The 12,644-nt window shown below is 39.2% G+C and overlaps 1 protein-coding gene across 4 annotated transcripts in view; it reads right to left on the bottom strand.

Annotated features, from left to right (window-relative positions):
- col12a1b (collagen, type XII, alpha 1b) overlaps positions 1-12,644 on the bottom strand; it is an 82,531-nt gene that overhangs the window by 33,358 nt on the left and 36,529 nt on the right. For all 4 annotated transcript variants that reach the window (XM_053489280.1, XM_053489278.1, XM_053489279.1 and 1 more), the window contains 17 exons: positions 12,246-12,385; positions 9,372-9,501; positions 9,092-9,231; positions 8,818-8,947; positions 8,497-8,636; positions 7,849-7,978; positions 7,613-7,752; positions 6,857-6,986; positions 6,610-6,749; positions 6,277-6,406; positions 4,517-4,656; positions 4,281-4,413; positions 4,024-4,163; positions 3,742-3,871; positions 3,500-3,639; positions 2,274-2,403; positions 1,189-1,331 (listed from right to left, as the gene is read on the bottom strand). In XM_053489280.1, coding sequence (XP_053345255.1) covers positions 1,189-1,331; positions 2,274-2,403; positions 3,500-3,639; positions 3,742-3,871; positions 4,024-4,163; positions 4,281-4,413; positions 4,517-4,656; positions 6,277-6,406; positions 6,610-6,749; positions 6,857-6,986; positions 7,613-7,752; positions 7,849-7,978; positions 8,497-8,636; positions 8,818-8,947; positions 9,092-9,231; positions 9,372-9,501; positions 12,246-12,385 — 2,306 coding nt within the window. The remainder of the gene's footprint in view (positions 1-1,188; positions 1,332-2,273; positions 2,404-3,499; positions 3,640-3,741; positions 3,872-4,023; positions 4,164-4,280; positions 4,414-4,516; positions 4,657-6,276; positions 6,407-6,609; positions 6,750-6,856; positions 6,987-7,612; positions 7,753-7,848; positions 7,979-8,496; positions 8,637-8,817; positions 8,948-9,091; positions 9,232-9,371; positions 9,502-12,245; positions 12,386-12,644) is intronic.

The raw sequence follows: 12,644 nt of genomic DNA, 5'->3' as shown, positions 1-12,644 counted from the left end.
AATTCAAAAAGCCACTTTTTCTAATTGAACTGTTTAAAAAAAGAAAGAGTGTGTGTTAAATGTTTGTACTAACTAGGGACATTGTTGCTTAGTGAAACTGACGTATCATGCCAGCCTTTGCCCTCGTTCTCTCTGCTCTATACAGTAAGTGTATCAAGACAGAGATAAAACCCAGACTGGAAGTGAAGCTGAGGACTCAATATCATTTCTGAGCCATTGTGAATGCTCAATAAACTAAACAAAAAATGTGGATTAGGTCATGTCCTAAGATTTATCTTTTGCTAAATTTCTCACAACTTCCTTCTCTGATCAAAACTAGATAGTAAGATTAAAGTGGAAGTGTATCTGAGTAACATGAGTACAAATGCGTTCAACCGTAGAAATTGGCTCGGACAGAGTAATGATCTCTGGAGTGTGAGTCATTTCTTCATTCTTCACTTAATATGTGACAAAACAGCTTTTCCTGATTGAAGCAACACAGGCTTCACAGAGGTGCATACTTTTTTTGTTGTTGTTGTTTTTTGTGATTCACTGTTCTCTACTTAAAATCATATGCAGAATCATTTCATGTAAAACTCAAAAAAAAAAAAAAAAAAAGATTTGGCTGGGTTTCCCCAGACTGGGTCACATACGGGAATACCAAATAACAAAATTGAAGGCAATCTTGGCAGAAGATTCAGACATTTGGGACTTACTGCAGGTACGAACTGTTTAAGTACGGAAACTGCACATGGACATTCCGAAAATGTCATGAGACGATGGGAGCTAATCAGCTTCCATGTGGTCTGTGTTTGAACAAAATCCAGACTTGCATCAGATAATATTTGAAACACAAAACCATCAGGCTTATTATTTCTCACTCAAAGCCTGAGTTTTGCTCATATGTACAGATTTTTATCAATGTCTTGCACAGATGTGCCTGGTGCATGCTTCTCTGATGCATTCAAATCTTCTTTTGGTGCTATATTTATTGCTTAATCCAAAAGTAGATCAATGCATCCATGCTGGAAAAAAATATTTCACCCATGAAAATGCATGAGGTCATGAGCATGAGTCAACTGTACAGTACATATGGGGAAGCTAATAAAACTATAAGCAAAGTACTGTCTATGGTGAGGAAATGGCACTGTATTTTAGTACCTAGATGGAACACGCAAGGAAGAGAAACAGGATGAGAATGGAACTCACAAACTCAGAAGGTCGGACTCCATTGAGCGGTGCATAGTCAACGCGGTACTGCTGTACCTGGCCCGTGGCTGGCTCCCACCGAACATTGAGGCTGTTGGGGGTGGGATGATATACCTGAAGGTTCCTGGGTGGAGTCCGAGGAACTGTAGGAGGAACAACATACCGTATAAATCAAATACAGAGGTCATAGACGCCACAAAGTCAATAAGTATTAACTAGGGATTTAAAGATAAAAGCTTTCGATTCGGAAAAAACAGCATGCAATTTAAACAGGAACTAGAAATACATTACAGCAATAAAGCTAGGAAATAAATGCTAAGCTAGGCATTGGTTTTATGGCATGCATGCTGGGAATGCACCAAGCTGGGGGGTACAGTTGGGCTAACCGCTGTACTTCTCCTGAAAACTGAAGCAGATGTGGCTTTTGTTTTCTTGCTCAGTGCTGAACTCCAAGCGTGATCTTGTTATAAACAAATGTTGCTTTACTGTCATTCTCAATTTGAGATGTATCCACATGAGTACACTTGGACATCGCGGACAAGAACAGTCCTATATGGATTTGTTCAAAAACACACATGCAGTACTCCGCAATGTAAACTGAGCATGAAAGCTTCTGCTGTTCAGATATTAATAGTACAATATGGAAGACCTTGGCAAACATTGCTCTAATATATGAGACATTAGGGGATTGTGTACTGCTGTAAATCACTGAGTTGTAATTGTCACCGAGGGAGCTGGGAAGACATAAGCACATAATGCTCCTAGTGCTGCATCAAAAGGTGTTGGAGTGAAGTGAAGAGCTGTTATAAAGTCACGCTCCAGTGAGAACTGAGCACTTCAATCTGCGTTCTCCCGACAGGAGCTTTGCTGAGTAAGCATGACTGGGAGAGTGAAAATAAGGCCAACGTGCCGAGCATGATTAGACCAACCAGACTCATAAAAGATAATGTAAGCCAGCTTAATCTTACCACAAACATTTTTTTTTTTTTTCCGTTTGAGAAAAAAGTACAGATGTGGCTGGTGCATGGAAGGCCTTGCTAATGCCAATACTTTAGTATATAGTGTGCTTCTTCCAGGGAACTTACGTGTCTTTCCCTTATCTAACTGGCGAAGGCCTTCTCCCTCAGGATACACCGGAGCCACAGTCACAGTGTACTGCGTATCTGATAGAAGATTCCTCAATACTGTGTTGGTTGTTCCTCCAGATACTTGTTCCTGTTGACACATTACATTACTTCTCAGTCCAGCTGACATGACTTAACTTCCAGATAACCTCACCAGGGTGACTGAGATTCTTCACAGAAACTAGTATTACTTACTTTCTTGTAAACAGAGCTAATCTCGAACCTTTTGATACACAAGAGAAAAGTTGTGCTTGGAGGTAACGAGGTGTTAACCAGGAACACTGTTAAGTTTGATGTGAACTACTCTATTTACTTACCGGTAAATATAGGAAGCGCTTTAGGATTAGTTAGACAAAAGGCTTCCAGCACTTATATTCTTTTAGACAATAACCTGAGATAAAGTCAACCTTCAGCTGACAATCTGGACTGGAAGCTTGATGCAGAAGTAGTCTTTACTAGAGTCATCTTCAAGTTCTACAGTATAGTTTTACGGCCTTGTAAGGAATGAGGACGTGCAATGAGGAAGTTATTTTATAGTCCTAAAGGCATGGGAAAGTTCATACCATATCATAAACCCCTTCCAAACACGCAATCTCAAATACCTTTATGTAATTTGTACTTTGAATGTGTGCATCTTTTTATTTCTTTAGCATCTCTTGGAAAGGTATTTAAAAAAACAAAGAAATAATTATTCTCAAGGAAGTAAAAAACCTTGTTCACGTTATTCCAGTTGCTACTGTATAAAATACTGAACTGCATAATTTAATTATACGGTCTGTATGTAATTCACACTATTTCAAAAAATGCTATTTCAAAATCATCATAATGCCGAGCAGTTATTTCTCTTTAAGGTTTTCATGTGCCGATTGTGGGTTTGTCTATAAGAATTCATCCAATTTACTGTTTTCTTGCTACTTATACCTAACTTTTTTTAAAAATGCATTTATTCTTAGATTCCCAGCCAGGTTCGTATGTCCCCTGCGATGGATTGGCACCCTGTCTAACATCATGCCCTAAGTTTTCAGGGATAGGCTCCAGGCCACACGCGACCCTGTATACAGGATAAAGCGGTCTAGACAGTGAGACGATTTAATACTTTTGTATTCTGTGGAAGATAAAGTTAACTCAGGACCTTAAGCACAAATTCAGCCAAAAGAAGAAAACAAAGTGCTGTCCACAGGTCTCACCATATCCTCAGCACCTCCCGTAGCAGGCACATAGAAGAGCCTGTATTGGCGCACGTTTCCTTCGGCTGGCTCCCAGCGCACTCTCAGGGAGTTGGTGGTTGGGTCGGTCACCTGCAAGTTCTTCACCCCACCCAAAGGTTCTTGATAAAGAATGGAATTGCATCATTATATGTTTGGTCCAGAATCAAGAACTACAAATGAAAAAGCCACATATGCTTTAAAATATTTGGACTGATACCCACTTGTCTTTCCTTTCTCTGACTGTCTCTTCCCCTCCATATCAGAATACACCGGCACCACCGTGATTGTGTACTCCGTATTCGGCTGTAGGTTCCTGAGAGCTGTGTTAGTCGAAGCTCCAGACACCTGAGACTGATTAAAAAGTTGCAGAAGTATTATTATGATCCGCTACCCTATTATTGTTTGCATTGTCAGTAATTCCTGATCTTAGTCCTACTGTAGGTTGAGAATCAAACCCTGGGTTAGGGATATTAGTCATTTAAACTGCATGTATGACTACCTACCATGCTTTCAGGTCCTCCAGTAGTTGGCTTGTAAAGGACATTGTACTGACGGACATCACCGTCAGCCGGGTCCCAGCGCACCCTTAAAGAGTTCACAGTGGGATCTGTCACCACGATGTTCTTCACGGCACCCAGAGGCTCTGTACAAACACAGGTCAACCTTAGCTAATGTGATGCAAACCTGGCTCATTTAAAACTGAAACGTACTAATAATCCCGATTACAGGCGTAATCCCAGTACAATATAAGTGGACCTACTCGTCTTTCCATTCTCAGACTGACGTTTGCCCTCTACATCTTGATCATATACAGGCAACAACGTGACCTTGTAGACCGTGTTGGGATCTAGATTACGCAGGACAGTGCTTGTGGTGCTACCAGAAACTTGTTCCTGTTTACATGGTGGAAAACCGAAAGAGAACATCAGTCCATTGTAACACATCCATTGTAAGGGATGTTTTAACCGATATAGCACATTCATCTGACTTTCTTACCATTTTCTCCTCAGCTCCTGGTTGTGTTACATAGAAAACCTTGTAGTGCCGAGGATTTCCATCTGCATGGTCCCAGCGGACATTCAACGTGCTTGCAGTTGGGTCGGTTACCTGCAGGTTCCGAACTCCACCCAGGGGTCCTGGTGAAAAAAAGTAATGTTATGTGATTAGAAAATACAGAAATAACAAAAGCATTCCATTATTTATGTATTCATCCTTAGTAAGGAATTTATCCTGGACAGGGTCGAAATTAAATGCAATTATGGAAACACGAGCCCCAAGGAGGGAATAAACCCCGGAGAGGACCGAATGCGTTCACACATTCCAGTATGTTTTTTTGTTTGTATTTTTCCCAGGAGGTGGAATAGAACTTGAGCAGCCAACAGCACCAGCAATTTTTTTGTTAAACAGCGACAGTGTGTCTTGGTCATCTTGGAAATGTTATGTTTATGTTGGTTTCCAGACCCTATTGCCGAGTATCCATTGCACTTCACCTGCCATAGTCACACAGTGGTAAAGGACCATTTCCAAGCTGTCAATCACACCTAGAATATTAGCTATAATATCAGATCTCCTAAATTTTGTAAGACCTACCCGTACAAGAGTGCAGCCACATTGTCCCACAAACGTTTGTTTATAATTGGTTGGTGGAAAAGTTGAAAACTTTGGAGAGAAATGGGTATGAAGCTAAAAACACAATTGGGAAAGTAATAGTCCTGTGGACAGCCACAGACAGCTAAATGTGAACAGCATCAACAAAACCAAGCCTGTGTGTTCAAAGGTAAGCAAGCAAAAAATATATAGTCACTTTCTATACGCAAGTTTTGTACACTTTATACATCTGTTTTTACATGTACTATGCACCCTGTCCATTACATGTAGGCGCTGATTGCTGTAAAAATCCCCCCTTAAGAAAGGCTTCAGGTTGCTAGGGAGCATAAGGAAGTGACTTCGATGAGTCCAGATTGACCCTATGAGGTCAGGTGACTACATGAATCGGTGAAGTGATCGTGATAATAATAAAAAAACAACAACATTATAATCTGAGGTTGCTTTAGTTGTGCAGGTCTAAGCTCAGCAATGTTATGTGGCTATAAAATGAAGTCAGCTGATGACCTGAATGTACTGAATCACCCTATTACATCAAATGAGGCTTTCTTCTCCTTATGGCTCCTATGACTCAAATTGTAAAATAATGTGGTTCTGGGAAAATGAAGAATCGTTTTTACTGGCCACCACATTGCGTGCTGTAATCAAAATTAAATTTGATTGAATAAAATCTTAGTGTTCAACGTTTTTGGCCAGACAGTGTTTAAGTTCATATAGGAAAGTTTTCTATTTTTCTTTGGTTAAAAAAATATATATATAAATGCAAAGAAATGTATGCAAGAGCCACACAGCAGCCCTTAATCTTCCTGTCCATTAACAGATAGCTTGTGGGACCTACAGTAGTAAATGTTACTAAGGGGGTGGGTAGCAATGCTTTCTGGCACTGTTCATCATGTTCGTGTATCTGTCTTGTTATTTGTTTAGAGAAAGCCTGCATGTTACAGCTCCCTAAATGCAGTCTGAGAGGTCCACCCAGCCAAAAATTCTCATGGATTTGATTTGGCATAGAAAATTACCTTGTAATTATTTTGGTTCCAGTTTTAAAGCCTCATAAATGAACTCCTAATGAACTGGAAATGTTTCATATTGCGCTGCTTGGTTCCAGCAGTGGAAATGACTTAATATATCTAATTTGCGAATCTAAGACTTACTTGTCTTTCCATTTTCTGACAGGGGTTTCCCTTCCATCTCATGGTAAACAGGTACCAGAGTAACAGTGTACATTGTGTCTGGTTGCAGGTTCCTCAGAACAGTGGAGGTTGTGCTCCCAGTAACCTGTTCCTGTTCACATTTAAGATGAAAAAAGCAATAAGGAATCAGTTTTTCCATTCTTAAATTGATGTCTCATGGATTTTTAAGGGTCATTAAAATAATAATAATAATAATAATAATAATAATATTCTTTGAAACATTTTTCTCCACAAAAAGAATTTTATTTAGAAATTGACAATGTTTTAGCTGTAGATAAAGATATCATGTCTTACCACTTCTTGTTCACCTCCAGTTTCCGGAACATAGATGACTATATACTCTCTGACGTTACCCTCAGCAGGCTCCCAGCGAACGTTAAGAGTATTTATGGTTGGATCAATAACCTGCAGGTTCCTCACAGTACCCAGTTTTTCTGAGAACAACAATTGAATTGAAGATCGTATCGATTTCCTTCATCCTCGTCAAATTGATTGTTGTAAAATATTCTCATTAGGTTTAGATGTCACCATTATTACTTACTTGTCCTGCCCTTGTCAGAGAGCTGTGGTCCATCTCCTTCAGCATAAACAGGCACCACGGTGACCGTGTATTGAGTGTCGGGTTTAAGGCTTTTCATGACTAAAGAAGTTGTGCTCTCAGATACTTGTTCCTGTGGAGTGGAACATGAGACATCCTACTCAGCTGAACCGCCAAAGGTGGAAATCAGGGGGAAAAAAACCCTACCATTCAGCATGTTCTGGTAATAAAGTTCTGGTATCTCAACTGAGCTCTCCATTCTTAGAAATTCTAACTCAAACCTCATGGTATATGCCTGCCAATTTCAAATAGGTAATGCAAATTCCTGAAAAATCCATTACCGAATGCCAAGTAAATTTAATAATAAATAAAATTAAGATAGGATCATTTTCATCCTTCATTTGCTCCAAGCGATCCTGAACATTGGCATGCAAAATAAGAAAGTCAAGGATCCCACAGCTTACGAAATGGTTTTAATAACAAATTGTTTTGTTTTTTTTCTTTTTTTAAGATTGTATGCTTTTCACACTCGGTTTGCTCCAAATGATCCTGAACACTGGCATGTCTAAGGGGATTTCAAATCTCAAGTTCACGACTTAAAATTTCAGTGACATTTTCATCTGTCTTTGTGAAAATGCCAGGCACTTACATTACACATCTCAAAAACTATTTGCCTGTCATCATGTGTGATGTCAACACTGTGCTGGAAGTTATAACAAAAAAGTGCTAGCACTGAGAAAAGAAGAGAGCGGTTTATACCACAAGCTCAGGGCCTCCATCTGTGGGCATGTAGATGACTTTGTATCCTTGAACATTCCCATCAGCAGCATCCCAGGTTGCTGTCAGCGTGGTGAAGGTGGCATCAGAGATACGGAGACCCCTAACACCACCGAGAGGCACTGGCAAGTGGCATATCAAGGCAATTTTTTAAAAATGATCTTTTATAAGAAAGGAATACCATAAGAACTGAGATTATCCAATGACTTTATACTCACAGGTCTTTCCGTTCTCAGACTGGCGACGCCCCTCTGTAGCTGGATATACTGGCGAAACTGACACAGTGTAAGCAGTGTCTGGCTGAAGATTCCTCAGTACAATATTTGTTGTGGCGGCAGGAACTTGTTCCTGTTCAAAATATGACCAATATATGAATTTATACAGAACTGATTTTTACAGTATACAGATGTTCTTTTATTTTTAATGCTTGAATGATTTAACAAACAAAAACACTGCTCTGAAACAGATCAGGTACAGGGACTGGATTGAAACTCAAAACCTTGGCAAAAATGGGAGCCATTCAGCGAATGCAAGACAAGACTTTTGCACAGTGCTGTATATCCCAATTTGTCCTTATTTTACTTCAGAAATGTATCCTTAAACAAGGTAGTACCAACAGTCAAAGAATTTCACAATATCTTTCGGAGCTACAGCAATCAAATTTGCAAAAATGCATCAGACCTTGCAAATTGATTATTGGATGGTTAAGCTAAATAGCTCAGGCTTGTCTGACTGTTTAGGCCAGACATCTGGTATATATTGATGTGTTTTTTGTAGACGAACCCAAAAGGAACTCTTCAAATAAAGTAGAAATATGCACTCAAACAAACAAAACAAAGAGCAGAACGGGTTTCAGCAAGCCCCACCATATCCTCGGTGCCTCCAGCAGCAGGGACGTAGAAGATCTTGTACTGGCGTACTGCCCCATCAGCAGGTTCCCACTTGACATTGAGAGAGGTCATGGTGGGGTCTGTGACCCTCAAATTCTTTACTCCTCCCAGAGCCCCTGCAAGACAGAGCCATAGTGATTTTGTTTTGAAATGTTGGTGTCGGATATCTCAAACGTTCTAATAGACTAAGCACTACTGTCTAACTGTGCTGTGTAGCACTAAGACCAAAATACTGTACAACTGGGTTTAAGCATTGCAATTACGAACTAGCTTATGTTTAAATGTGTTGAAACTCACTTGTCTTTCCATTTTCTGACATCCTACTGCCCTCTCCCTCGGCATACACTGGGTACACAGTGACCGCGTACTGGGTGTCTGGCTGCAGGCCTCTCAGAATTGTAGTGGTAGTAGAACCTGATACCTGCTCCTGTTCATTTAATGCACAATTAATGTTCGTTAAACTAAACTTCAAAGCAAAACTGTTTCTTGATTTATCTTAGGAATAAAAAACAGACACCGCATTCCCACTAATGGCAACAGCAAGCTAACAGTACTACTGTACCAGGCCTACCATGGTTTCAGCTCCACCGGCTGCAGGAACATATATGACTTTATACTCCTTTACTTTTCCTTCAGCTGGCTCCCAGCGAACATTTAGAGTGGTCATGGTTGGGTTCAGGACCTGAAGATTTCGCACCCCACTCAGTTTTTCTAAAAGAGAGCAAATAATTCTATATTAAAAGTTCTGATTGTGAAATGTTAAAAATTACAACTACTCGCCTTTAAATAAAAGGACAGCATCCCTAAATATTCCCTGAAATGGTTTATGAAGGGAAAAAAAAAACACGTACTTGTCTTTCCTTGGCCAGAAATGTCTTTGGGCTCTCCGGTGCGGTAGACTGCTGCCACAGTGATGGAATATGCCGTGTCAGGAGTCAGCTTCTGAAGAATAACACTGTTCTTCTTTCCTGAAACCTGGGTCTATTTGGAATAGATGTGGGCAGTCAGTTACTGTTTGCTTTGGACTGATTATTGGAACTCTCTTTTATTTATGTTTAGCATCCAAGTCATCAAAGAAACCACTGGCTGACATGCTGATGAGGTGCTAAACATCGTCAGGGCATTGCATTGTGATACCCCACAAAATAAACCTCTTCTTGATGTTTGTGAACTAAAAGTAGGTTCAGAAGCAACACTTCTGTGTTTAAGCTTAGGGTATAAGGCGTTGTCCAAAAGGATTGGAAGCCAATATTAACATTTATAGTATAAATGATAATCAAATGGGTTGGACTCAAAAGTACAGAGCAGGCCTTTTTTTTTTTTTTTTTTTTTTTTGAGTATTTTGTGCCTATGTGTTTTGAAAATTTGGACCTCATCCACTCAAATAAACTTAAACTGAAATGACAGTTTTTAGAAACATTTTAATTGGTATTTGACCATGTGCTCTATAACCACATCAGGTCTTTGGCCCACTGACAAAAGCATATTCTCATGAGTTATACAGTATCTGCAGTACTTTGCCAAACTTTTCATTCATTTTCTTGTTCATTTTTTAGGCATTTCAATGGATGTCCTAATTGTATCTGAATTAGCAAACTGACTTGGCTGGTCCAAAACATCCCACTGGTTTTTCCCTCATAAACCCTCATTGTCTTGTTGCATAGGAATACATTGTCTGCTGAGTCTGAGTCTGGAGGCAGTGAATTTCTCCCTCATTTAGTTATATTCATGTAGTAAACACGATTAAATCAGTTCTGGAGTTTGAGTCACACGACTAGGATTAAAATGAACACTGGTACTACAGTACATTATACCCTTAATGTAGTTTGTGTGCTATCATTTTCCCCTTTTTCTTCTGTTGATGTCCTTCCTGTGAGAAGCATTTTAGTATTATATTTGATTGTGCTGTGATGTGCCAAAGTTATAAGCCCTACATTAATCTTTTGGCCTAAAGTATTAGTGTATAACGTTCGCAAATATTTAAAGTTAAGTTCTTAATGATGAGCAAAGTCTGGTGTTGTATCCAACATATACAGTACGAAGATGAAGTCTGTGTGAAGAAATAAGTGTTGAGATCGTGACATAACCTAAATATTATACTATTGATATGAACAAAGCCAAATGGCTCACAATTTTGTTCCTCTCTTTGTAAAGTTTACATCATTGCTTTTTTAAAAAATAATAAATCAGAGATACAGTACTAACTCAGTACAGTACATAACAGGCAATTTTGCAAAAGTTTTTGCATAGAAATGGACAGAAGTAAGTGTGACAAAGTTACCAGTAGAATTCTGCCATAATCTCCAGCATGCTCAGTAAAACCTCCCGGCTGTTTTGCTTTAAAAACTGCACGAATCTGTTTTTAACACGACTGATTAGTTTCAAGCAAATAATTTTCACATTAAATGCTGAATGTGCTCATTTTTAACTCTTTTGTGCTCTTTATAGAAATTTCTTTTATGCAAAAATGTTTTCAAAGATATCTTTGCTTATGTTTTTTTTTTATGCCCAAGACTTTTGCACACTGTAAGTAAAACAGCTGGATGTTTTACTGAGTGTGCTGGAGAATAGTGACTAATGTTGTACATAATAATTCATACATATTAAACATGTAAAACTAAATTTGTACTAAAGATAATTGATGGTGCCTATTACTTTTGCATAGGACTGTAGTTCTCCAGCTGTGATGGGAAATGTTTATGTTTCTTAAAAACGATTTGTCTTTGATATTAATGTTCTTATTTAACCCTGTGGTGAGTTTTCCAGGCTAGCCCTTAAAGACTACCTGGACCTGCTGGTCATTATGCAATGTTACATCAGGAGTCAGGATCAAGCTAGCTCAGAGCAAAAATGTGGACCAGCCAATAGCTTAAACATAACATATCGTGAAAAGTGCATCCCTTCCCATATTTTAAGTCTTGAAAAGATCACTGGGGAAAAAATATTTCCAGGCTCAACTTTGGAGAAATAGATGGAAAAGCTATTGTGCAAACTGAACAGACTGAATAAATTGGATTAGCATGTCAGTTCCCACTTCTTAAACAAAATATAAAACGTAGAGACTGAGAGTATGTACTCTATGTACATGTAATTGTGTATGTGTTAATCCCAGTATTTTACAAACTGTTCAAAATGCCAAAAAATAAATGTCCTCTATATTATATGCCCACATTATGTGTTTTAAATTTGGGTTAAAACATGACAGAGCGTATGGCAGGAAGACTGTTATTCTGAATATCCAATGTCTGTTAACAATTTTATTTCAATTCATGATCTAACTACATTCTTGGGAAGAAATGTATGTTATTTTGCCAGCTTGGAGATTTTTGCAATGTGGTAAACAAAAACACACTTAAGCGCCAGCCAAAAGCATTGTTGATGGGATTTTGTACAGTTAACAATGCTTTGAGTAATAAGCTTAATCACACCAGTGGTGCTCTTTAGAATAAACTGCTGATGGCCCAAGACATTTAACAGAGATGGTGTTGTGTTCCAGAGGTTGTTGAGGGTTATGAAAAAGGGTTTCCAGCTTTTTTTTTTTTCCAGGGGGTGGTGTTCCTACTGTAATTGATAACATAAGGCTCTACGAGTCTGTAAAACATATTTTGGGTTGGTAATGTGGAAAATTCTGCTGGACATATCAAGTTAGTTAAATGCAGCCCATTACATTGTGATTATAAAGATCCGCTCTGCAATGAGGGCTGACCGGGTGCAGAAAGACTTACAGACAAGGTTTTTCCACCAGCGACTGGCTGATAGTCGATCTTGTAGTTCTGGACAGGGCCAGGAGCATGGTCCCACTTTACAGTCAGAGAGGTGGTAGTAGCATTGAAAACTTGCAAGTTCTGTGGAGGCCCATTGGGAGCTGGTAGAAGATAAGGCACAAGTTAACTTTGTACTATTCTTACAACCGTCGGTCCAGGAAGCCAAATGGAGAAGCACATGGTGGCACATGATGGTGATGAAGCTATGTTTCACAATGTGGACACAGTGGAGCCGGGCAGGTTATGTATGCACATGCACATAGATTGACACTGAGACTGAAGGCTAATGACATTGGCAATTAATGACACTGATGACAAGATGATGGGTGACATAATGACACTGATGACAAGATGGTGGGT

Source organism: Clarias gariepinus, chromosome 27 (genome assembly GCF_024256425.1).
Source record: "Clarias gariepinus isolate MV-2021 ecotype Netherlands chromosome 27, CGAR_prim_01v2, whole genome shotgun sequence".
Lineage (NCBI taxonomy): Eukaryota > Metazoa > Chordata > Actinopteri > Siluriformes > Clariidae > Clarias > Clarias gariepinus.
This window is presented reverse-complemented; position numbering and strand designations above follow the sequence as displayed.